We start from the raw sequence: 26,687 nt of genomic DNA, 5'->3' as shown, positions 1-26,687 counted from the left end.
ACCCCTGCGGTGCCAGCTGTGCCATCATCTGGCAGATGTGTCGCACTGTCTCTCTGCTCAGCCAGAGTCTGCAACGGCACACCCGTTCCGACAGGTCCTCAAAAGACAGGCGGTGACGGTACACACAAGGCATCACGTGACCTCCTCGGCACCTCCCCCTCCTCGGCCTGTTGGGCGGCTGGACCTCCAGCCCGTTCCGCTGCTGGCCACTCCGCTGCTGCAGCTTCCCCTCCTCTCCGAGCGGCCCCCGCTCACGCGGCCGCAGGGCATCTCGCAGAGCTGCGACCATCACCACGGCGGCCTGCATTGCTGGTTGAACGCCAAACGCCATTGTCAGCAGGGAGTGGAAGGCCACATGTAAGCATGGCGCATACTCCCGTGTCCAGCCAGGTTCCATGGGCAACATGGTGGCCCCAGTTGTCACTGATGGCTCCGCCCACACATGTCCCTCCACCATCTCCGCACACCTGGCCCGGCGGTATCCGGCACCTTCGGTGCCCCTGGTCCTGGCGCCCGTCTCTGCCCTTACTGGCTGTGGCCTTGGGTGGTCAGCCGGTGGGTGGTGACCAGTTGGACGGTGTGTTGATGCGGGGGTAGCCGCATCCATACGGCCGTTGTCACTGTGTAGAACCAGGGGTCGAGGTGGGTGGTCAGTAACTGCACAGCAAGATGGCCGCCGTAATGCCGATCAGTGCCTGGCCAGTGTAGCGCACAAAGACTCCATGAGACGAATATAGTGAAGTCGATGAGGCTTTATTAAGCGTGTCTGTTCCCCAGCAGCCCGATAGTAAACTGGCATGCGGGGGAAGACACCGGCTTCTTATACTTCGCCTTCAGGGCGGAGCTTGAGGTCAACGGCCAACCAGGACCCGGGATCTGTCAGCCAATGACATTAGGGCTTCCAGTCCCACATGACCCCCAATACATACTACCACATTCACCCCTTGTCAAAATTGAACCCGGCGGGGTGATGCTTCGTATGGTGGTAAGGGTTTACAGGGCTGGTCCTGGGAGGATAGAACAGTTACATGGTAGTACAGTATTGGACAGTTTCGTCCTGTTACAACTATTTACAGCGGGTATAGGAAAAACAAAATGTTCATTGAACAGTCCATCTTTGTTTTACATCGACGCCACGAGTCGGTCGGGCGGTCTGGTCGTCCGTGTCGATCGCCTCGGCCCCGGCGGTGGTGGTGGTGCTTGTACCAGTGTTGTCGCTTCCGGGAGCCGCACGGTTTCAGCTGTCGGTGCAAAGGGGAGGGGAACTGATCCTCCTGGGAAGGGGGCGGTCGCGGGGTGCGGCGGTGGCAGGAAGGGGGGCGGTTGGGTTGATGGTGTCGGGGGTGTGTGCGTGGTGCCGGCGGGCGCCAGATCCCGCAGGGAGACCGTGTCCTGTCGGCCGTCGGGGTACTCCACGTAGGCGTACTGGGGGTTTGCGTGGAGGAGGGGAACCCTTTCGACCAACGGGTCCGCCTTATGTGCCCGCACATGCTTTCAGAGCAGGATGGGTCCTGGGGCCGCCAGCCAGGTCGGCAGCGACGTTCCAGAGGAGGACCTCCTAGGGAAGACAAGGAGACGCTCGTGCGGCGTTTGATTAGTGCTTGTACATAATAACGACCGGATGGAATGGAGAGCGTCCGGGAGGACCTCCTGCCACCGTGAAACTGGGAGATCCCTGGGCCGTAGGGCCAGTAGGACGGCCTTCCAGACCGTGCCGTTCTCCCTTTCTACTTGCCCGTTCCCCCGGGGGTTGTAGCTGGTCGTCCTGCTTGAGGCTATGCCCTTGCTGAGCAGGAACTGGCGCAGCTCGTCACTCATGAAAGAGGACCCCCTGTCGCTGTGGACGTATGCGGGGTAACCGAACAGCGTGAAGATGCTGTTCAGGGCTTTAATGACTGTGGCCGCGGTCATGTCGGAGCAGGGAATGGCAAAAGGGAAGCGGGAATATTCGTCCACTACATTAAGGAAATATGCGTTGCGGTCGGTGGAGGGGAGGGGCCCTTTGAAATCGAGACTGAGGCGTTCAAAGGGGCGGGAAGCCTTAATCAGGTGCGCTCCATCTGGCCTGAAAAAATGCGGCTTGCATTCCGCGCAGATGTGGCAGTCCCTTGTGACTGTACGGACCTCTTCTAAAGAGTATGGGAGATTGCGGGACTTGATGAAGTGGTAAAAGCGAGTGACCCCTGGGTGGCAGAGGTCCTCGTGGAGGGTTTGGAGGCGGTTAATTTGTGCGTTGGCACATGTGCCGCGGGATAGGGCATCGGACGGCTCGTTCAGCTTTCCGGGCCGGTACAAGATCTCATAGTTAAAGGTGGAGAGCTCGATCCTCCACCTTAAGATCTTGTTGTTTTTGATTTTGCCCCGCAGTGCATTATCGAACATGAAGGCTACCGACCGTTGGTCGGTGAGGAGAGTGAATCTCCTGCCGGCCAGGTAATGCCTCCAATGTCGCACAGCTTTCACTATGGCTTGGGCTTCCTTTTCCACTGAGGAGTTGCAGATTTCTGAGGCGTGGAGGGTTCGGGAGAAGAAGGCCACGGGTCTGCCCGCTTGGTTAAGGGTAGCCGCTAGAGCTACGTCGGAGGCGTCGCTCTCGACCTGGAAGGGGAGGGACTCGTCGATGGCGCGCATCGTGGCCTTTGCGATGTCCGCTTTGATGCGGCTGAAGGCCTGGCAAGCCTCTGTCGACAGAGGGAAGGTCGTGGTCTGTATTAGGGGGCGGGCCTTGTCTGCGTACTGGGGGACCCACTGGGCGTAGTACGAAAAGAACCCCAGGCAGCGTTTCAGAGCTTTTGGGCAGTGCGGGAGGGGAAATTCCATGAGTGCGCGCATACGTTCGGGGTCGGGGCCTATTATCCCATTGCGCACTATGTAGCCCAGAATGGCTAGCCGATCGGTGCTAAAAACACACTTGTCCTCGTTGTACGTGAGGTTCAAGGCTTTGGCGGTCTGGAGGAATTTTTAGAGGTTGGCGTCGTGGTCCTGCTGATCGTGGCCGCAGATGGTTACATTGTCGAGGTACGGGAACGTGGCCCGTAACCCATGTTGATCAACCATTCGGTCCATCTCCCGTTGGAAGACCGAGACCCCGTTTGTGACGCCAAAAGGGGCCCGTAGGAAATGGTATAATCGCCCGTCTGCCTCGAAGGCTGTGTACTTGCGGTCACTTGGGCGGATGGGGAGCTGATGGTAGGCGGACTTGAGGTCCACGGTGGAGAAGACTTTATACTGGGCAATCCGATTGACCATGTCGGATATGCGGGGGAGAGGGTACGCGTCTAGTTGTGTGTACCTGTTGATGGTCTGGCTATAGTCAATGACCATCCTTTGTTTCTCCCCTGTCTTCACTACTATCACCTGCGCTCTCCAGGGACTATTGCTGGCCTGGATTATGCCCTCCTTTAGTAGCCGCTGGACTTCGGACCGAATGAAGGTCCGGTCCTGGGCGCTGGACCGTCTGCTCCTAGTGGCGACGGGTTTGCAATCCGGGGTGAGGTTCGCAAACAAGGACGGGGGTTGCACCTTGAGGGTAGCGAGGCCGCAGATAGTGAGTGGGGGTATGGGGCCGCCGAATTTAAACGTAAGGCTCTGTAGGTTACATTGGAAATCTAAGCCCAGCAAGGTGGGGGCACAGAGTTGGGGAAGGACGTTAAGTTTGTAGTTTTTGAATTCCCTCCCCTGTACCGTTAGGGTAACTATGCAGAATCCCCGGATCTGTACGGAGTGGGATCCTGCAGCTAGGCAAATCTTTTGTGCGCTGGGGTAGGTAGTTAAGGAACAGCGTCTTACCGTGTCGGGGTGTATAAAACTTTCCGTGCTCCCGGAGTCGACTAGGCATGGCGTCTCGTGGCCGTTAATTAGGACCGTTGTCGTCATCGTCTGGAGAGTCCGGGGCCGAGCCTGATCGAGCGTAACCGAAGCGAGCCGTGGTTGTAGTAGTGGGGTGGGGTCCGTTGTTGCCGTCCAAGATGGCGTCGGGGATGGACAAAATGGCTGCCCCCATACATCGCACGTGGCTGAGGGGTCACAAGATGGCGTCGGGGGTGGACAAAATGGCCGCCCCCATGCGTCGTACAGGTCGGGGGCGGTCCAAGATGGCGGCGCCCCTCCTCCCCTCGTGGTGTTCGGGACTCAAAATGGCGGCGTCTGCGGGTCGCACATGGTGTGCTGGGGGGTCTGGGGAGCGCTAGGACCGCGCGGAGTTCCTTCACTGCGAGCGCCAGGGCCGCGGGCGCTAGGACCGCGCGGAGCTCCCTCACTGCGAGCGCCAGGGCCGCGGGCGCTAGGACCGCGCGGAGCTCCCTCGCCAGGGACAGCGGTGGTCGGGGCCCAAGCCGGCGGCGCCGGCGGGTCAGGCGCGGGGCCGCAAGCGCAAGGAGCGCGAGGAGCTCCCTCACCGGGGACAGTGGCGGTCGGGGCCCAGGTAGGCGGCGCCGGCGGGACAGGCGTGGGGCCGCGAGCGCTGGGACCGTGCGGAGCTCCCTCACCGGGGACAGCGGCGGTCGGGGCCCAGGTAGGCGGCGCCGGCGGGACAGGCGTGGGGCTGCGAGCGCTGGGACCGTGCGGAGCTCCCTCACCGGGGACAGCGGCGGTCGGGGCCCAGGTAGGTGGCGCCGGCGGGACAGGCATGGGGCTGCGAGCGCAAGGAGCGCGAGGAGCTCCCTCACCGGGGACAGCGGCGGTCGGGGCCCAGGTAGGCGGCGCCGGCGGGTCAGGCGTGGGGCGCGGGACGGGGGTGAGGGTGGCGTTCGGGACGCGAAAGACCCCTTCCTCTCCGTGGAGAGTGTTAGCCGGCACCCAAATCGGGAGCGCCGGCGGCGGGTCGTACATGGACTGCGGGGAGGGGGGTTGGGGAGCGTAGGCGGCGTGCAGGGCTCCCAGTTCTCCCGGGGCCGCGGTGGTCGGGACCCAGAGCGGCTGCGCCTGCGGGTCGCACATGGCGTGCTGGGGGGGTTGGGAGGCATAGACTGCCTGTAGGGCTCCCTGTGGCCCCGGGACGGCGGCGACCTCGCGGGATCGGCACACCACCGCATAGTGGCCCTTTTTCCCGCAGCTTTTGCAGATGGCTGCGCGGGCCGGGCAGCGCTGTCGGGGGTGCTTCGCCTGGCCGCAGAAATAACAGCGGGCGCCCCCGGTGCGACTCGGCGTTTGGACTGCGCAAGCCTGTAGGGTGTGCGAGGGGGGGGGGGTTTGCCGCGACGGGTACGTATGGGGCCCAATGGCCTGCCGCGCGGTCGGGGCCGCAGGCGCGGGTAGCGCGGCGTAGAACTCGTCCATCGATTCTCCGGGAGCTTGCCGTCTCGTCGCGAGCTGGTAGCGAGCGTAGATTTGGTTAACAGGGCGGACATAGAGACTTCTCAATGCTGCGAACGCCGTCTGGAAATCGTCGGTGTCTTCAATGAGGGTGAAAATCTCCGTGCTCACCCTCGAGTGCAGGACCTGCAGTTTTTGTTCGTCTGAGACCCGGCCGGTTGTCGGTCTGAGGTAGGCCTCGAAGCAAGTCTGCCAGTGTTTGAAGGCTGCTGCCGCATTCACTGCGTGGGGGCTGATCCTCAGGCATTCTGGAATGATCCTGAGCTCCATAGTCCTTTTTAGGCACGCTTAATAAATTGTAGCGCACAAAGACTCCATGAGACGAATATAGTGAAGTCGATGAGGCTTTATTAAGCGTGTCTGTTCCCCAGCAGCCCGATAGTAAACTGGCATGCGGGGGAAGACACCGGCTTCTTATACTTCGCCTTCAGGGCGGAGCTTGAGGTCAACGGCCAACCAGGACCCGGGATCTGTCAGCCAATGACATTAGGGCTTCCAGTCCCACATGACCCCCAATACATACTACCACAGCCAGCACCCCAGTCCTGTTGTGGGGGGAGGGGGCACCTCGGCTGCTCAGCCTGTCCCTCCCACTTCCCCTCCCCTTCCCCTGCCCCACACTGGCAGCCCGCAGTCACTCCACACCATTTCCTACCTCTTCTCTCTCGTTCAGCAGCCACAATGCCAGGTTCACGATTTTTGAAACCACAAGTGAACCACGCCACCGGGAACTCGGCCCATCGGACGCGGTGAGTCTCTGACGCCCCGGCAAGTAGGGTGTCAGGCCCGCTAATGATATACCTACTGTACTTTTACCCCGCGTGGCGTGCAACACATTTACGCCATTTTCGGGGAGCATCCCGATTTGGCGTCAATCCGGCTGTTCCCCCTGACACCTTGCGCTCCGCTTTGTACCGTTGTGCCCATCGGTGCCTGGCACCAGGGGTCCTCTGACCCCACCACCCGTCCCTGCCGGCAGGGGTACCAGTGGTTGGTGCGACCCATGCCAGCGCTGCACTCTGCGGCCCCTGTCCTTTGCTGTCCTGTGGGATCCACTGTGGGTGTCCTCCTTTGTTGGACGATGTGATACCCTGTCAGCAGGGTGACACCTGGTTGTGGGACGGGGGGAGGAGGTTGGCTCAGTGCACCACCGACTGTGCCATTCTTGGTGGCATGCACGTCGGCATGCCCATGATTGGGGCTAGGCCAGGGCTGGTTACCTGTGGGACTGTAGCTGTGCTGTACTGTGGGTTCTTTGTGCGGCTCACAGGTTGTGTCTACTTGTTTGGGGGCAGCATGGATGGGGGCAGGGGTGCAGTGGGCAGGCAGGTCTTGGTGACATCCGGTGGTCCTGTGGGGTGAGCTAGCTGATGGCAGCACTGGCAAGATATCTGCCCTGCGAGGGACAGTGTGCCGGAAGGGTACTGATGCCCACGTCTGCCAGTCAAAGCATGCTCCATGGCTTCCCTGCTGCCCTGCAGTGGGGCAATGCCTCGGATGGGTGCACTGGGGTATCCCAACACCTGGTGGGCCACAGGCTGCACTGGGCCATGCCCATCTCGTGCTTTGCACATCTGCGGGACACAATGGGCAGTCAGTGCAGTGCGCAGACATATGGTTGCCTTGCAGGCCGTGGCAATGGGATTGGTGCCCGGAATACATTGTGCCAGACTTCACAATGAAAAAGACCATGTGGGTGTAGACATCAGGGTATGGACTGTGAAATGTTAAAAGAAATTAACATACAGAGAGAGGAGATACTGGCAGGTTTAGTCGTCTTAAAAGTGGATAAATCTGCAGGCCTGGATGATATGTATCCTCTCTGGTCACAGGTGAGGTGCCAGAGGACTGGAGGACTGCTAACATTGTCCCATTATTACAAAAATGAAGTCGGGATAGACCAGGAAGTCCTCGGCCAGTCAGTCTAATCTCAGTGGTGGGGAGGTTTCCTTAACAAATCCTGTGGAACAAAATCTTCACTTACATAGACACGTAATAATTTGGGATAGTTTGACATGTTTGACAAATTTAATCACATTTTTTGAGGAGGTAACTAGGGCTGTGATCTTCCGGCTTTGTTACACTTGCGCTCAAGCGTAATGAGGCTGGTGAATAGCGGGAGAGGCCAAAAAGGAGATCCGCGGCAAACAATTTATGATGCAACCGGCCTGCTCCCGTCGGCGAAATCGGAAACTCGTCATAGTGTGGCGAGAAACCAATTATCACCACTTAAGCCCCATTTCCGTAGAATCAACGAGAGTGACCCCATATCCAATGACCTCCTGTCATTCATTGGCCTCCCCAGCAAGTGCTCACGCTGGTGCTGATTAGTAATCCTTATGAAAAATGTGAACCTGGCGGAAGGGCTTCCTCAGGGAGCCGAGGAGGGGAGTAGCCATCTTTGCTCACATGTAAAGAGCCTGGGTGTGCAGGGCTTGCCGCCCCAATGCTCTGCAGGAGCGGGCTGCCATGGGAGGATGGGGGTGAGGCGCTGGAGGTGCAATTGGTGGGCAATCGCTCATGGCACCACCATGCCAACCGCTGGATCCCAACCCCATTCTGGGGGCATCCCTTGTCCCTGCGCGTATACCACATTGATCATCCATAGCCCCCACCGACTGCTGAGGACTCTGGCTGCACGGCGGAAGGCTATCGTTAATAGGGAACTTGCAATCGTGAGTAAGTGAGCACTTCACACATGCCAAGTGGATTCCTGTGGGTGGATGGGCCGGCCATGTAGTATGTCGGAGTCATTGTCCAGCATCCCAATCACACCCTGACACCTGCACACTGCGAGAGGCAACACCACATATGCAACATCCGAACACCCAGAGGTTGGGACACAGCTCCGGGGACATGCCCATGGCCGGAGGCTGGGTGAGCGCCACGGCAGGGGGTGGGCGTTGCCTGGAAAGACAGGCAAAGGGTCTGGGGGTCAGCCCGCATTGCGGAAGAAAGCGACAGAGGCATCATAATGGTTGCGCAAAAAATGTTTAATGTGCCCATTCCTGAGAGTGCCGTACCCCACCCCCCCCCCAGCCCCAAACCCATACCCTACCTAACTCGACCCCCCCCTCTCCCCTCCCCCAGTGCCCTCAGTGATCCTCAACATACCTGGCCCTCCTAGCTCGACCATTATGTCTTGGTGTTTCCCCAGGATGCACATCTGAGGTGGTGGCAGCCAACTGCTTATATCGTCCCTTGGCCCTCGATGCCCCTGGCAGGCGTGTTCTGGGGGCTCTGGGGCGGAGGGCCAGGCTCACTTGTTGGTGGCACATGCACGGCCGTGCCACCTTGTCTCGTGTGCTGCCTGCGAGACACGGCCTCATCAGATAGGTGGCACTCAGGAGAGCTGGTGGCCACCATCGCTACTCCATGGGACAGGTCTGGGTCTAATTGGTGCCCTTGGGACAGAGGGGCAGCTGGCTCGAGCCCCGGCTGCCCCTGCATCATCTGGCTCTGCTAGCCCTGGTGGTTCCCCATTGCCTGCACCATGGTGTTGTCGCCCTCAGCAACGCTCCTCAGTGACTGGGACATGCTCTGCAGTGCCTCAGCCATGCCCATCTGAGAGTGGCACATGCCCCGCAGAACCTCATCAAGGTCAGCCTGGTACTGGGTGACATCTCCCAATAAGTCAGACATTCTGCCAAGACCCTCAGCCATGGTTGTCACTGACTGAGCGACACCTTGGACACCTTCACTCCTGGTGCCGACGTCGTGTACTAGCTCTCCACTATGGTCGCCACCCCAGCAGTGTTTGCTGCAGTGCCACTCCTTGTTGGCTACATCTCCTGCGCCCATAACCTCTGGGGCTTCTCCAAACTGCTTTGGATCTGCTGCAGTGAAGCTGACATCTCCCTCTGAATGTCCTGGCCGCTCCCTTTCGTCTCCATCTGCTCCAAGTAACCCACTTCCAGAGGCTCAGCATCAGGCTGGGACCCAGCTGGGTCCTCAGTACCAGCAAACCTCCGACTGCTGTGTCGCCTGGGGGTTTCTGCTCCATCTGATGTGCATCATCAGTTGTGTAGTACTCACCAGATTGTGCACGAGGGGTCTGACCACTAACATGTCCCACCTAGATGTGTGGATCTGCGCTGGTAGAGGGTGGGGTGACAGCTGTGACGCGACTATTATGGTGGCATCCTCGGAGGTCTTCTCCGAGGTAGTCTCCTCTGAGGTGGTCTCCTCGGAGTCAGGAGAGGGGGCCACCCAGGATGGACCGGCATCCTCGGCTGGAGAATGGACATGTGGTCAGTGGGAGAGATAGGTCAGTCAGTAAGGCAATCACGACTCGTGTTTGACAGGTCCCCCGGGTGGAGACCGGTGGTTCCTCATGCCTGCGGCGTCTGCCAGTCTCCGAGTTGGTGACTGCCCTGTCCTCGGTCACACCGGTCACCTCCAGGGCCCGCTTCTCGAAGGAGTGAGGATTCTCAAGTCTGGCACCCCTCCATCAGTCTGGGCTCTCTCCCATCAATTGTCGGAGAGCTTTTCCTGTGGAGACACAGAGAGGGTGCCGTTAGCCACTGCGTGGTTCAGTGGTGGGAGAGGGGGGGTGAAGTTAGGGGGAAGGGGGAATAGGCGGGCGGGTGCTCCCTCGGTGGGGTGGGGAGGCGTTAGTGTCTACTCAATCGTGCTGCCCGGTGTAGGCGTTGACCTTCTTCCTGCACTGCTGCCCAGTCCTATTGGTTATACTGTTGGAACTAATGGCTGCCGCCACCTCTCCCAGGCAGCACTGGCTGCCTTGTGGATCACCCTCCAGGATTCCCGGGGGAACATGACATCCCTCCTGATCTCCACCACGAGCAGGAACTTCTCAGGTTAACGCCCCCGAATCTTGGGCCCGGTCTCCTCAACGCCATTATTGCAAGCTGGCTGGGGTTCACCGAGCAAGTGCAGTTTAAATGCTGCTCGCCAGCTGAGGTGCTGGTGAGCGCGGTCCCGGAGAATCGGCTGGAGAGGCGTTATTGGCGGCGAGAGGCCTCCTTGAGAGGACCAATTAATGTTGAATTGCATTGCTGGTTTCTCTGGGCCGAGTGCTGGGAAACTCACTTCAATCCCCGCTCGCTACAACACTTGGAAATTGTTCCGGAAGATCATGCTGTAGGAGTGTTGTTGAGGGTAATGCATTTGATGTGGTCAGATGGGCTTTAGCAAGGCTTGCCACAAGGTCCCTGACGGCAGACTGGTCAAGAAAGTAAGAGACCATAGGATCCAAGGCAAAGCGACACATTGGATCTAAAATTGATTGGGAGGCAGGAAGCAGAGCTTGATGGTAGTCGGATATTTCTGTGACTGGCAGTCTGATTCCAGTGGGGTTCCACAGGACTTGGTGTTGGGGCCCTTCTATTTGTGGTGTACATGAATGACTTGGACTCAAATGTAGGGGGTATGATCAATAGTGGAGGGGTTAATAACCAGGGGGTGTGGATTTAAGGTAAAAGGTAAAAGGCTGAGAAGGGAGTTGAAGACAAATATTTTTACCCAGAGGGTGGTGGGAGTCTGGAACTCACTGCCTGAAATGGTAGTTGAGTCAGAAACTCTTGTAGCATTTAAGAAGTATTTAGATATTTTCTTGCTTTGACATAACCTCCAGGGCTATGGGCTAAGCGCTGGAAAATGAGTTTGGTGTTGTCAGATCTTGATTGACCTGTGGTCACGATGGGCCAAATGGCTTCCTTCTGTGTTGTAAAGTTTATGAATCTATATTTGCAAGTCAGGATACTGAGTGACCTGCAGGGGAAATTGCAGGTGGTGGTGTTCCCATGTGTCTGCTGCTCTTGTCATAGATGGTAGTGGTCATGGGTTTGGAACGTGCTGTCTAAGGAGACTTGATGAGTTGCTGCAGTGCATCTTGTAGATGGCACACACTGCTGCCACTATTCATCGGTGGTGGAGGGAGTGAATGTTTGTGGGTGAGGTGCCAATCAAGTAGACTGCTTTGTCCTGGATGGTGTTGAGCTTCAACCATATGACATTGGAGCAGAAATAGGCCATTTAGTCCATTGAATCTGCTCCGCCATTGAATGAGATCATGGCTGTTCTGATGTTATAATTCTCAACGTCACTTTCTTGCCTTATCCCCATAACCTTTGATTCCCTTCTTGATTAGAAATGTGTCTATCTCAGCCTTGAACATACTTAACAGCCCAGCCTCTACAGCACCCTGCGGTAAAGAATTCCACAGATTCACTGCCCTCTGAGAGAAGCAATTGTTCCTCATCTCAGTCTTAAATGTGTGACCCCTTAGTCTGAGATTATTCCCTTTGGTCCTAGACTCTCCCACAAGCGGATACAACCTCTCAGCATCCACCCTGTCAAGCCCCCTGAGAATCCTAATTGTCTCAATAAGGTCACCTCTCATTCTTCCAAACTCCAATGAGTATTGGCCCACCTACTAAACCTCTCATAAGAAAATCCCTCCGTATCCAGGATTAATCTATTGAACCCTCTCTGGACATCCTCCAATGCCAGTGTACCTTTCCTTACATAAAGAGAACAAAATTGTTCATAGTATTCTGGTATAATTAGTGCCTTGTATAGTTTGAGCAAGACTTACCTATTTTTATACTCCATTCCATTTACCTTCCCTATTACCTGCTGAACTTGCATATTAGCTTTTTGCGATTTATGCATGAGGACATCCAAATCCCTCCGTGCTGCAGCTTTCTGCCGTCTTTCTCCATCCAAATAAAATTCAGCTCCTTTACTGTTCCTACCAAAGTGCATAACTTCATATTTCCCTACATTATATTCCATCTGCAAAGTTTTTTGCTCAATACTCACTTAACCTTTCTATATTCCTCTGCATACTCTTTATGTCATCCTCACCACTTGCCTTTCCACCTCTCCTTGTATCATCCCCAAGCTTGGCAATAGTATTCACTTCCCTTGTCCAAGTCATTAATATATAGTGTAAATAATTGTGGCCCCAGCACTGATTCTTGTGGCACTCCACTAGTTTTAGGTTGCCATCCTGAAAGTGTCCCTCTTATCCCAACTCTGTCTTCTATTAGCTAGTCAATCCCCGAGCCATGCTAATATAGTCGCCCAACACCATGGGCTCTTATCTTATAAGTAGTCTTTTGTGTGGTACCTTCTTGAATGTTGTTGGAACTGCTCTAATCCAAGCAAGTGGCGAAAATTCCATCACATTCCTGACTTATGCCAGGCTTTGGGGTGTCAGGAGGTGAGTTACTCACCGCAGGATTCCTCGTCTCTGACCTGTCCGTGATGAATGCCATCTTGGTTAGAGCACTATGCTGTGCAGTACAAAGGCAGATTGTCATGTCATCTTCTAACTAACAGAGGGAACTGAATATACTGTTGCCAAATTTGCAGATGACACAAAAATAGGTGGGAAGGCAAGTGGTGAGGATGGCTCAAGGAGTTTACAGAGGGATATAGACATGTTAGGTGAGTGGGCAAAAACTTGGCAGATGGAATATAATGTCGGAACATGTGAGGTTATGCAAAATGCTGATTTAATACCAGTGTTACTGTTGTAGGGTGTTGGATACAGTTCAGCAGGTCTGAAGAAATATTCACACAGAGGTTACTGGATGTCTTAACTGACTCTTCGTGCTGTTTATGAATATACAGTAAAGGCTCCAAGCTAGCAGTTGTCGCCATGCTTGCTGATACATGTGGATCTGTCCAACCATAGATTAACTCTGTGTGATTTGATGCCAGTGTTACTGTTGTAGGGTGTTGGATACAGTTCAGTAGGTCTGAAGAAATATTCACACAGAGGTTACTGGATGTCTTAACTGACTCTTCGATCTGTTTGTGAATATACAGTAAAGACTACAAGCTAGCAGTTGTCGCCATGCTTGCTGATACATGTGGATCTGTGCAACCATAGATTACCTCTGTGTGTGTCATGTGCCTCTTCATATCACTGTATGAGCAGTACTGTACTGCATTCAGTCCCACAGTAATCCTATATGTGCCAGACCCTTATACTACAGACATCTTTTTGGAACGTGTTGCTTTATTTAACATGGCTCAGTAGCATTAAGGCCCCCCTCTCCCAACAGCACTCTTCATCAATTTGTGGGTTAGATGCTACTTATTTGCTAATGTGACTGTGTCTTTGTGGAAGTGTTGAGTTGCTTACAGATGGTGAAATCTGCAGTGATACCATCATTGGGGCATCCATACTGAGGCAATGATCCAAGGTGGGGCTGAAACTATCGAGGATGATGGTATAACAGCTTTTGGTGCTTAAGCAGCAGCTGGCATCATTGTGCCGCACATTTGTGAAATTGAGCGCATCATGGACAGCATGTTTATAGATGTGGTCACTCCACAGCTTCAGTATTTGCAGCCAGCGAGGCTGGGTGACCGTTGGCAGTCAGGAATAACCAGGCAGGTAGTGTAGGAGTCCTCTCAGTGCATCTGCCTGGCGAGACTGCTGGCACCCTGAGAGAAAGCTTTTCTCCTCCTGGGTGCCTCCTCCACCAAGCATGGTATTGAAGAACCTTGCTGCATGCTTTCTGGTCTGTTGTGCCATTTTTATAAGTTCTTCCTGGTCTCTGTCTTCATTTTCACCACTTCTAGCCTCTGCACTCACCTCTAAAATTGTAGGCTGGCTTTAAGTTATGTCACCCTTACACAAATCTGGACCCCCCTTGAGATGCATAACCACTCAACAGTGTGATCAGCACTGGGCTGCAAGACACCATCATCATACTTAGGGGCGGCATGAGCTTAACATACTGTATGCATCACTTTGAATGTGTGTGAGTCAAGAGCACATTACTATCCCCGCACTTGATTTTGGGGCGATCCAATTTTGTTCCCTATAAGTTTAATGATGTTGGTTGAGGAGTAAATATTGCTTAGGATACGGGGGTCAGCCATTGATCTGCTGGGATTTAAATCTTTCACCAGAGTGAACAATCCACCTTCATCAAGTTTGTTAATTCTCTAAATAATCTGAGAGCCCCAATCACATTATTCCAATCTTCATCTTTTCCAAAGCAAACAATCCCAATTTTCTTGGACAGCAGTTGCTGTCTGTGTGCACCATTTATGCAAGCCATATTGAGGCACTATACAGATACAGATTCTGCATGCTCAGATATCTGACTAATATACCTTATTAACATGGCTCTGTTTATTTGTGCCTGGTCAAACACTTCCTGCACATGGGCAAATAGCGTCAGTCACAGTGAATGAGTCTGTGGCTTCATCATTTGCCAATTGACAGATCCTAAATCAGGTTTTGAGATGTTAATTGAAATCTGGTATTGTGGTTAAATTAAATCAGCATCATATTAGGATTGACTGTTCCCCAAAATCTTCTGTTCATTTATCAGTCATTATTATTGCAATTCTCAGAAATACACTGGGATGACATTTTTTTCAATCGGGTTTTTTGCCGATGCTACCAAAAGAACCTTCAGAAGCATCAAAATGTATGGGCATACTCCATCATGCATTTTTTATTAACTTTTACTATTTTCTCCAAAATAATTACCTTTGAAACAGAGGTTAATAGAGATCCCCCGCCCCTAGCAGGGGTGCACGTACACCGCAAGGACCACGGGAAGCTAATCGTTCCCACCCTGTAGGCCTCGTGCGGGCTATTTCAGATACTGCATGCTTTATTAACCACATCCTCAATCTGTCTTGCCTCCTTCAATGATTTATGCACATATACATCCAGGTCCCTTTGCACCTGAATCCACTTTAGTTAAAATTGTCTCTCCAAGTCCTACTTCAGACTTCAGCACAAAAATCAAGGCTAACACTCCAATGCAATACTATGGGGGTGCTGCACTATTGGAGGTGCCATTGTTCAGAAGAGGTCTTAAACCTAAGCCCTCACTGGTGGACACAAAAGAATTCATGGTACAATTTCAAAAAAGAGCAGAGCAGTTGATGCTGGAGGCCTGACCAACACTTATTCTTCAATCAACATCGCAAAACCAAATTATCTGCTCATTATCACATTGCTGTTCGTGGGCAATCGCTGTGTGCCAAATGGCTGCCATAGTAACTAAACTTCACTAGCACTTCATGGTCTATGAAGCACTTTGTGACATCCTGTAGTTGTGAAAGATATTATATAAATTGAAGTATTTTCTTTCTTATTTCTTTTTTTTAATTTAAGAGTACCCAATTCATTTTTTCCAATTAAGGGGGATTTAGCATGGCCAAACCACCTACCCTGCACATCTTTGGATTGTGGGGGCGAAACCCACGCAAACACGGGGAGAATGTGCAAATTCCACACGGGCAGTGACCCAGAGCCGGGATCGAACCTGGGACCTTGGTGCTGTGAGGCAGTAGGGCTAACCACTGCGCACCGTGCTCCCCTTTTCTTTCTTATACCTGATTAATGCACCATATTAATGTATCTTAGTAATGCTGCTTAGTAACATGCATTACTAATTATACTTCATTAACATACCTCACAGAGGCAGTTTATTAATGACACTGATTAATGAACCTTTCTAATTTAACTTCTATACTCACCTCACCCGCATATTTTATGATTATTAAAATATCTTAACATTGCCCTTTACGAAGGAACTTAATAATATATCTCACTAACATAACGTATGTTTTGTCAGGTGAAAGAAGCTTTTAGGAACAAGGTCAGCTTATCAACAACTGGTTTCTTCAAGTAAGTATGATTGTTGATTCCAACTGAACTTATAAATTGACAGATAGTCCTGACTGAACAGAACCTTAGGAAACGAGTGTAATGACGGCATTCGTGTTTGGACTCAGATCACCTCAGTGTCAGTGTGCAGCACACTCCACCAAGGTGCAGGAGAGGAGAGAACGTAGGTAGTGTTTAGGTTTCACTCAAGAAGCTTGGCATCATCCAGGACAAAGCAATCCACTCGATCATCACCCCATTCATCATGTAAAACATTCACTCTGTCCACTACTGGTGTGACATTGCTGCAATCTGCACCTTCTACAAGATGCACTGCAAGAACTTGTCAAGGCTCCTTCAATAACTTCACAAAGGCATGACCTCTACTACCTAGATGAACAAGGGTACCAGGCACATTGGAACACCACCATCTGTAAGTTCCTCTCCTAGATGCATCATCCTGACTCAGAAAGATATTGCCGTTCCTTCATTGTTACTGTGTCAAAATCATGAAAATTCTTACCTAATAGCACAGAAGTACTTTCAACATACAGACTACAGTTAATGAGGAAGGCGGATCACCACCCTTCTCAAGGCAATTAATGTTTGTCTTGCTAATGATACCTACACCCTGTGAGTAAATGTAGAAAAGGTGATACAATGATTAGGCCTGAGAAACTTTACATTGTTAGAAGGAAGAGATTAAGATTTCATAGATTCCCAGTTAACAAGTCCTGGGAAAGAACATTAGGAGAATGGGATAGTGCGAAGAAGTCTCATTGACTGATGTTGATGCTTTCCAAAATGTTGTAATTTTGGGCGGACATTACCTCGCCAACAACACCCATCCCACTTAGGATTCCCACTTCTGAATCAATGGAACATGAACAAGAGCCATGGGTCATAAGGAACACGAGGTAGAGCCCACTTAATACACAGGAAAGATAAATATATTTATGTCACCAACATACTATCTAATTTTATTTTGGAAAACGAGGGTCAATTGTTTAAATTTTCAGCACCTTAAATATTTTTGTGGAGCAGCACTTGGGTGATAATTTAAAGGGGCCAACTTAAGCCTAACCTTCGAAAGAGGTTTTGGGTTGCTACACCACTGCATAGTTTAGAGGAACATTCTACAGTGCTTATAACCATAGCAATATAGAACAGCCACTTGATCTTTGACCTTTGAGACATGTTGGTCAAAGTGTTTAGTTTTGTCTCCTTTTGCTGCAGCTCCTCAGCTCAAATTATTGTGTTTAGTCATTTTGGAAGAAGGCAAGTTAGAAAGCACCATCCTTACCACTACCTTCATTGTTTCTAACTCTGCCCCTCTCTGAATTTCAGAAACATTTTAAAGAGTGAAATGTAATTAACCCAACTGTTGTTAATGAGATGAGTGTGAGACTGAGCTCCAAAGTAAAAGCATGTATGTGTTGGTCATTTTAGGGGCAAGGATGTATCTATAGACTGGGAGAAAGGTGAAGCAACAGGGATCATGTACTTCATATTTGGAGCAGCGTGTTCTGAGGTGGAGATTGACTGCCTGACAGGAGACCACAAGGTAAGGAGAAATAGGAAAAGGAACCTGAGATTAAGAAGGATGTGGAATCTGATGGGCAATCTAGAATATTCAATGACATTACAGTTTTGAAGATTATAACGGCATTTTCAATGGAATGTGAAAGTCCCACCTCTCCTAAAGGTGTGACTCTCACTGGAACAGTCCCTTCCTCTCCGAAAAAATATTGGGCAGGATTCTCCGATTCTGCAGCTATGTCCGCAGGATCCGTCTGGTGTTACGCCCAAAAAGTGACAGGGGTGAGATGGGAGGTGGGGGGGGGGGGGGGGGGCAGGGGGGTGGGATGAGGGGATGGGGGAGGCCCACATGTGTCATGGGGATCCGTAACTAAGCGGGGTCTCACTTGCTCACCCGGCCACCGCCATCCGCGTCGGCGACCTCCGTTTCCTCCAGCCGATCACGTCCAGTGCCCTCTGCTCTGCCATGGAGAGGGGTTGCGGGTCCGGCGGTCCCCCTCCAGTTTTTTCCCGCTCCCAACGGTTATCGACAGCCTTCTCCTGGGTGGGGAGAAGGAAACAGAAAACGACAGTGTTGGACGGTCTGATGATGCATGTTGCCCAGGAGGTGGGTAGCTTGTGGCCTCAGTGGCCAGGGAGCCCAGCTATGGTGGCTGATAGGGCGCTGGCAGCTGGTGCAGGGTGGGGGATCGGCAACCCTCCGGATGGGTGGATGGCGTTCAGGTTCCGGCTGTGTGGGACCGCGGGTTAGTGCCAGCAGCACAGTGTTGAATACTCACCCTGGCAACCTTGAGAAGGTTGTGCAGTTTTTTTATGGCACTGCTGGCCAGTCCGGATGGTGTTGCTCGTGGCGCTGACCACCTTTGCCACCTGCGCCCAGGCACAGCGAATGGTGGCGGCTAGCAGACTACTTCTTGGGCCGGGATACAGGGTCATTCTCCTCTTCTCCACTGCGACCGGGAGGGTCTCCAGCTTGGCGTCGGTAAATCTCGGGGCCGCTCTCCTTGCTGCCATCTTGTTGGCTGGAATAGTGTGTGTGGGGAGTGAAGTGTGTATATGCGGCTGCAGCTTGTCAGCCTCTTGAGTGTCAATGTTGGACTCGGCGAATCCGGCACCATTTCTCATTGGAATCAATTATATACCATGTGGCTAGCCCCTATACCGGTGCTAGCCCCTTAACAATCGCTGAATCGGTCCAGATTTGGTGGCAGTTTTGCTGTCATGGAATCCATTAGTCCTGTCCCGGTGTCAACACTTCCGTCTCGGGAACGGAGAATTCCGTCGCTTATTTTTTAAACGTGCTATCGTTCCAGACTCCCCCATTGGGGGAAAGAAATCCTTTCAGCATCCACCTTATCAAGCCCCCTCAGAATTTTATGTTTTAATAAGATCACCTCTCACTCTTCGATACTCCAGTGAGTATGGGCCCAACGTGCTCAACCTTTCATCATAAGACTAGCTGGTCATCCCAGGAACCAGCCTAGTGGAGGATTTCCCAAACTTTTCCAGCCAAAGATTCGTGAATGACTTCCTGAGAATATCAGGGAAGCCCAAACATTCTTATCATATCAATGACACGTTTCAGCTCCCCCACACAAATCCTCTCCCCTGGCTCCCCTCACATCAGCCTCTGGTTCCCCCAAATGAATCTTCTCCCAAAGCCTCCCTCACATAAATCCCCTCCCAAAGCTCCCCTCACTTGGGAGGAGATTCAGAGTCGATAGTCCGTTTGATTGGAGGTATCAAAATATGATTTTATTGCTAATTATTCACTGAGAAATGAAATATCAAATGATATTTGCCTCATGGCAAAAAACATAAACATAAAAGCATAAATAAATCACTTTAAACACAAACAGATAGATGATTCAAGAATTCAGGAATGCAGGAATTCAGGAACAATACCTTGGCCATGAGGTCCTACTTTTAAGGGAATTCCTATCTCTGGTTTAATCCCTCATTTACTCTCATTGGTTCCTAATTCTCAAATGAGAGCTCCTGCATTGTTCAATTGGATGTCTGTTACTTGGAGGATGATTTATTAATCAAACATTGGACATTACTTAAGATTGACTGGTGCCTATCACGACTAGCTCAGCGACTGTATGCGCAGTCTTAGGAAAATTACTGGAAATGTTTCTCACACCACCGCTCGGCCCGGAGACCTTGCTGTAACTGATTTGTTGACGCAGTCTTATTGCTGAATACACTGGAATTCATCACGTGAAACATTGACTGAAACAATGACTGGATTCCCACAGTCAAGACACTTTTAATAAATGATACCTCTCTACATGCATTCAATTCACAGCTAAAACTATGAATAAATCAATACTCAATCAGACATTCTCTCATGCCCCCCACCGTCCCACCATAGCACTTAGTTTATTTTGCCAGGATTTCCTTTTTTAGAAATGAGTTCTCAGGATGTCAAGGCAACCATTTCTCTGACTTCTCTGATGGAAGTAAAAGTACTTCCATCTGTCGCTACTGCTGCTCCGCTCGTTCAGCTGCTTTTCTGCTCGGCAACAGAGAAAAAAAAACCAAGATCACATTGGCCAATCAGGGCTGGTTTAGCACACTGGGCTAAATAGCTGGCTTTTAAAGCAGACCAAGGCAGGCCAGCAGCACGGTTCAATTCCCATACCAGCCTCCTCCCGGAACAGGCACCAGAATGTGGTGACTAAGGGCTTTTCACAGTAACTTCATTTGAATTTACTTGTGACAATAAGCGATTTTCATTATTTTCATTTTCATTTCATTTCAGAGTCTGGCCTCTTGGGGCTTCTGATAGGTTCACTCATCAGCCTATCAGTAGCCAATACTCAGAGAGGCTATGCTCTGATTGGTCAATTTGATCTTTTGTTTTTCTTGGATTTGTGACTTTTGCTCTTTTGAGAACATTTGCTTCTTCAGCTGACCTGCACTCACAATTTAATTTGATGCTTTAATTTTGGGGTTTAAAAAAACCTGCCTGAGCTTCTGTGGAACAGCTGGAGGCCTCTCATTGAGCCTTGGAGTTCAGCAGATCCTAGTTTGGGACCCCCTGGCCCAGTGGATCTTCGCCAAACTGCTTCCTATGCAAGTATATCTTAGTAAGAACAAAATTATACAAAATTATACACAGTACGCTCGGCAAGCTCTCACCAATTCCATTCCCCTTGCAATAAATATCAACATTCTATTTGCCTTCCTAATTACTTGCTGTATCTGGATATTAGATTTTTTATGATTCCTGTACAAGGACACTCAGATGTCGCTGTATTGCAGCATTCTACAGTCTCTCTCCAGCACGGTAGCATTGTGGATAGCACAATTGCTTCACAGCTCCAGGGTCCCAGGTTCAATTCTGGCTTGGGTCACTGTCTGTGCGGAGTCTGCACATCCTCGCCGTTTGTGCGTGGGTTTCCTCGAGGTGCTCCGGTTTCCTCCCACAGTCCAAAGATGTGCAGGTTAGGTGGATTGGCCATGATAAATTGCCCTTCGTGTCCAAAATTGCCGTTAGTGTTGGGTGGGGTTACTGGGTTATGGGGATAGGGTGGAGGTGTTGACCTTGGGTAGGGTGCTCTTTTCAAGAGCCGGTGCAGACTCGATGGGCCGAATGGCCTCTTTCTGCACTGTAAATTCTATAATAATCTCTGATAAAATTAACATTCTGCTTTTCTATTCTTCCTGCTCAAGTGGACAACCACATATTTTCCCACATTATACTCTATCTGTCCTACTTTTGCGCACTCATTTAACCTATCTCAATATTCCTTTTCAGACTCTCTCACAAACTTGTTTCCTACCTATCTCTATCATCTTTGTATTACTCACCACCTCTCTGAAAGGCATGGCATTCACTGGGGAGCAGATCACCTTCTCTTCTCAAGAAGCCAATTCTAACCTGGCCAACAATCCCCATTTCTCCTAAGAGTGCTCCTCTCACTGGCGTATGGGTTCCGTTCTAACACCACTTCTCCTGATGGTATTGGCTCTCCTTGTCTTCATTTCTTTTAAGGATACTCCCTCCCTGGAGCATTGGTCCCTTCCTCTCCTGAATGTGCTGACTTTCACTGGGAACCAGTTCCATACAAAATGTGTGGACTTTTCTGCCTCTCCCGAGGGCAGAAAAGTACTGAGACTATGAAGTGTAAGGTTCACTTTTAATTATTTTCAAAAAATAGAAATAATGCAAAAGAGTTGTGCAGAATCCCCAAGTTCAATCCTCATGCTGTGTTGATCTTGACCAGGGTTGCTGATCACTCATTGACCCCTGAGGAGAATTTGGATGTCAAGTGAGAAGAGGTTTGGGTTCAGATGTGATGTACTCTCATGGTCAGATATCCTGTTTCCACAAACTGTCTGCACACTCACATACTGTTATGGGCCAGGGTTTAAAAACTCTAAAGTATATTATTAAGTTCACCTGACCAATAACGTTTTGTTGTATTTGGCGAGAATGAGCACAAGAGCCTTCACTTGAGGTGTGATTCAACCATCTTTCTAGACACTCTAATCAAAATCAGCTTTATTCTCAGAACTTAGTTAACATTTATCTATAACCAAACAGCAAGAATCTTTATCAATTACAAACATAAAGACCCCAAAACAGCTACAGCAATCCATGCAAAACACTTTATGAATTCTCCCTTAACTGTTCCAATTCAAAATCAAAATCCCATAAACCAAAACCTCTTTTTTAAGGGCATGGCCCTGCACACTGTATTATCACTTGAATCAGACTGGCTTTTCCTGAGATTCTGACCCCGTCTCATCAGCCAGTTTCAACCCTTCCGTAAAGTAAACTACATCTTTTAAGTTACGAAAGCAGCAGGTAGTTATAATCAATGTTTTCTTTTCTTGGAACAACTCTTTAAAATGAAAGAGATGGGCCAAAACACTTTTGTTCTCTGTCTGAGTCCACAGCAGCTAAAAGTGAAAGTGAAACCAAAAACAGCTCATAGAGCCACAGCCCAATGCCACCCACACAATGACATCACTGAAGCCATGTGATAAGACAAAAGCCTTTCTTAAAGGGCCACTCACATGACACAAAGATATGAAGAATGGTCGAGACAGTAATATATAAAGTTACCTAACATGAACCTGTAATCAGGAGAGATGAGGAGGGGGCAACAAACAGTACAAATAAATGTTGCTGAAAAAAGAGACATGTTGCCAAAGCCTTTCATCTTGCACTCACCAGGACAATTCGCAAGGTTACCAATTGTGAAGGAGCAATAATTTATACCACATGAGAAGAGAGTGCTGATTGATTGGCAAGTGGACTCTGATTGGTAGAAGCCGAGGATCAATTGCAGTTTACAAGCTTCAGATTGACATACTTTTCTGAGGTAATGGTATCATGAGATATGGAGTAAAGGCAGGAAATGGAGGTAAAGTGAAAATCAACCATGTTCGATCTGAATAACGGCAGAAGCCTCTTAAGCTGAATTGCTTCCTCCTGTTTCTAATATCCCGAAGATATATTAAGGTGTTCCTGGGAGCAGAACATGATTCAGGTTTCAGCTCTCTTCATATTTCAACACAGGGCTGACCAATCAGCATTTGGTGCACTTTATTCGAAATTCTAAGACCTGGGTTTTGAACCATACCGTCCAAAGTCTATGCTTGGTGAAGCACACTAACAATTTGCTTTCTTACTTGACAGAATATCAGGACGGACATGGTTATTGACGCAGGTAGCAGTATAAACCCAGCTGTGGATATTGGACAGGTAGGACATATAAACTAACTGAAGGAGATGCAAAGAGAATGCATCTGCTACATATTTTTATAGATTACCAAGGTTTCTGTGCTCTAGACTGCCAAGGGTATCAGCTACAGAGTCTCACAGTTTCTGGAGAGCAGGTACTGTAACCTCTCCAGACAGGTTTTGGGATTAAGTAATTTCTAAAGTTTCTAGATCATAGAACGATGTTAGAAATCCTTATCACAAGCTTGCGAACCATAAAACACAGTGGGCGAGATTCTCCGTCCTGCTGCACCAGATTTCTGGTGCGGTGCGCCCCCAAGATTCCCCGTCTCGCCAGATGGCCAATGGGGTTTCCCATTGTGGGGCAGCCCCACAACGTTGGGAAATCCCTGGACTGCCGGCGCAACAAAGAATCCCGACAGTGGAAAATCCAGCCCAGTCGATTTTTAAAATTCATTCATTCATGGAATGTGGGTGTCGCTGGCTGGGCCAGCATTTATTACCTATCCCGAATGTCCCTTGAGAATGTGGTAATGAGCCACCTTCTTCGATTGCTGCAGTCCATGTGGTGTAGGTACAACCACAGTGCAGTTAGGAAGGGTTCTAGGATTTTGACCCAGTAACAGTGAAGGAACAGCAATATATTTCCAAGTCAGGATGGTGAGTGGCTTGGAGGGTATCTTCTAGGTGGTGGTGTTCCCACGTGTCTGCTGCCTTTGTCCTTCTAGATGGTAATGGTCGTGGGTTTTGAGGTGCTGTCCAAGGAGCCTTTGTGAGCTCCTGCAGCACAGTGGCACAGTGGTTAGCACTGCTGCCTCACAGCTCCAGGGTCCCAGGTTCAATTCCAGCCTTGGGTGTCTGTGTGGAGTTTTCACCTTTTCCCCGTGTCTGCGTGGGTTTCCTCCAGGTGCTCCGGTTTCCTCCCACAGTCCAAAGATGTGCAGGTTAGGTGGTTGGCCATGCTAAATTGCCCCTAAGTGTCCAAAAGGTTTGGTGGTTATGAGGATGGGGTGCAGGTGTGGTCTTAAGTGGGGTGCTCTTTCCAAGGACCGGTGCAGACTCGATGGGCCGAATGGCCTCCTTCTGCACTGTCAATTGCATGAAATCTTGTAAATGGTTCACACTCCTGCCACTGTGTGTCTTTATCCAAGGCCCAGATCAGTCACAAAGGTGGGGACTTGGATTTGTTTATTGTCACGTGTACCGAGGTACAGTGAAAAGTATTTTTCTGCGAGCAGCTCAACAGATCATTAAGTACATGGGAAGAAAAGGGAATAAAAGAAAATACATAACAGGGCAACACAAGGTATACAATGTAACTACATAAGCACTGGCATCGGATGAAGCATACAGGGTGTAGTGTTAATGAGGTCAGTCCATAAGAGGGTCATTTAGGAGTCTGGTAACAGCGGGGAAGAAGCTGTTTTTGAGTCTGTTTGTTCGTGTTCTCAGACTTCTGTATCTCCTGCCCGATGGAAGAAGTTGGAAGAGTGAGTAAGCTGGGTGGGAGCAGGAGGTGTAGATGGAGTCAATGGATGGGAGGCAGGTTCATGTGATGGACTGGGTGGTGTTCATGACTCTCTGAAGTTTCTTGCGGTCCTGGGCTGAGCAGTTGCCATACCAGACTGTGATGCAGCCACATAGGATGCTTTCTATGGTGCATCTGTAAAAGTTGGTAAGGGTTAATGTGGACATGCCAAATTTCCTTTGTTTCCTGAGGGAGTATAGGCGCTGTTGTGCTTTCTTGGTGGTAGCGTCGACGTGGGTGGACCAGGACAGATTTTTGGAGATGTGCACCCCTAGGAATTTGAAACTGCTAACTATCTCCACCTCGGCCCCGTTGATGCTGACAGGGGTGTGTACAGTACTTTGCTTCCTGAAGTCAATGACCAGCTCTTTAGTTTTGCTGGCATTGAGGGAGAGATTGTTGTCGCTGCACCACTCCACTCGGTTCTCAATCTCCCTCCTGTATTCTGACTCGTCGTTATTTGAGATCCGGCCCACTATGGTCGTATCGTCAGCAAATTTGTAGATGGAGTTGGAACTAAATTTTGCCACGCAGTCGTGTGTGTATAGGGAGTAGAGTAGGGGGCTAAGTACGCAGCCTTGCGTGGCTCCGGTATTGAGGACTATTGTGGAGGAGGTGTTGTTGTTCATTCTTACTGATTGTGGTCTTTTGGTCAGAAAATCAAGGATCCAGTTGCAGAGTGGGGAGCCAAGTCCTTGCTTTTGGAGCTTTGATATGAGCTTGGCTGGGATTATGGTGTTGAAGGCAGAGCTATAGTTAATAAACGGGAGTCTGATGTCGGTGTGATTGTTGTCGAGATGTTCTGGGGATGAGTGTAGGGCCAGGGAAATGGCATCTACTGTGGACCGGTTGCGATGGTATGCGAATTGCAGTATGGAGGTGATGCGCTTCATGATCAACCTCTCGAAGCACTTCATTACGACTGAAGTCAGGGCCACCGGACTGTAGTCATTGAGGCATGTTGCCTTGTTCTTCTTTGGCACCGGTATGATGGTGGTCTTCTTGAAGCAGGTGGGGTCCTCAGAGTGGAGTAGGGACAGGTTAAAGATGTCCTCGAACACCTCTGCCAGCTGGTCCGTGCAGGCTCTCAGTGCATGACCACGGATCCCGTCCGGGCCCGTTGCCTTCCGAGGGTTCACTTTCAGGAAGGCCGATCTAGGTGGAGGACAGATGTGAACGGTGCCAAGGAGGCCCGGCCAACCATGCCCACATGTTCTGGTCCTTCCCCAGACTTGTGGAGTACTGGACTGCCTTCTTCGAGGCAATGTCCAAGGTGAGGGTGGAGCCATGCCCGAATGTTGCGGTCTTCGGGGTTTCAGACCAGCCAGATCTATTTCTGGGGAGGAGGGCAGACGCCCTTGCCTTTGCCTCCCTGATCGCCCGCCGCAGAATCCTGTTTGGCTGGCGGTCAGCAGCACCACCCAAAGCTGCAGACTGGCTGTCCGACCTCTCGGAATCCCTCCAAATGGAGAAAATTAAATTCGCCATCCGAGGGTCAGACGACGGCTTCCACAGAACATGGGAGCCATTCGCCTGATTGTTCCGGGACTTGTTTGTGGCCAACAAACAAGGAGAAGAATAGCCAGGTAGCCAGGAACCAGGGGAAAGCAGCCAAAGCATGAGAGGGGGAGATAGAACGGGAGAGTGGGGGGGACGACAACTCATTCTACGAGGAAGGAAAGGCGAACCACGCGGAGGTGGGGGTGGGGAGGGAAGAGACAGGGAACAAGGAGGAGAGCAAGGTAGGTTGGGGAAGGGTGGGGGGGGGGGGGGGGGGAGGCAGGGAGACGTTAACTAATTTGACATCCACAGGAACAGAGAAAAAGGAGAATACAGGCGGAAGACAGGAGGGCTGGCTGAAGCGGTAGTGAGCATGAGAAGACAACGGTGGCGAAATCCGACCGGGAGAAGTGAGGGGCAACACCGGCACCAGACCCACTTGAGGGAAATCATAGAATCATAGAATTTACATTGCAGAAGGAGGCCAGTCGGCC

At 50.9% G+C, this 26,687-nt stretch overlaps 1 protein-coding gene across 4 annotated transcripts in view; it reads left to right on the top strand.

Annotated features, from left to right (window-relative positions):
• Positions 1-26,687, top strand: part of LOC140395531 (aldehyde oxidase 1-like) — a 331,856-nt gene that overhangs the window by 298,494 nt on the left and 6,675 nt on the right. For all 4 annotated transcript variants that reach the window (XM_072483451.1, XM_072483442.1, XM_072483460.1 and 1 more), the window contains 3 exons: positions 15,894-15,946; positions 17,375-17,489; positions 23,121-23,186. In XM_072483451.1, the coding sequence (XP_072339552.1) occupies positions 15,894-15,946; positions 17,375-17,489; positions 23,121-23,186 (234 nt within the window). The remainder of the gene's footprint in view (positions 1-15,893; positions 15,947-17,374; positions 17,490-23,120; positions 23,187-26,687) is intronic.

This window comes from Scyliorhinus torazame, chromosome 2, assembly GCF_047496885.1.
Source record: "Scyliorhinus torazame isolate Kashiwa2021f chromosome 2, sScyTor2.1, whole genome shotgun sequence".
Taxonomy (NCBI): Eukaryota; Metazoa; Chordata; class Chondrichthyes; order Carcharhiniformes; family Scyliorhinidae; genus Scyliorhinus; species Scyliorhinus torazame.
The sequence above is the reverse complement of the archived record's forward strand: the minus strand, read 5'-3'. Positions and strand labels throughout refer to the sequence as shown.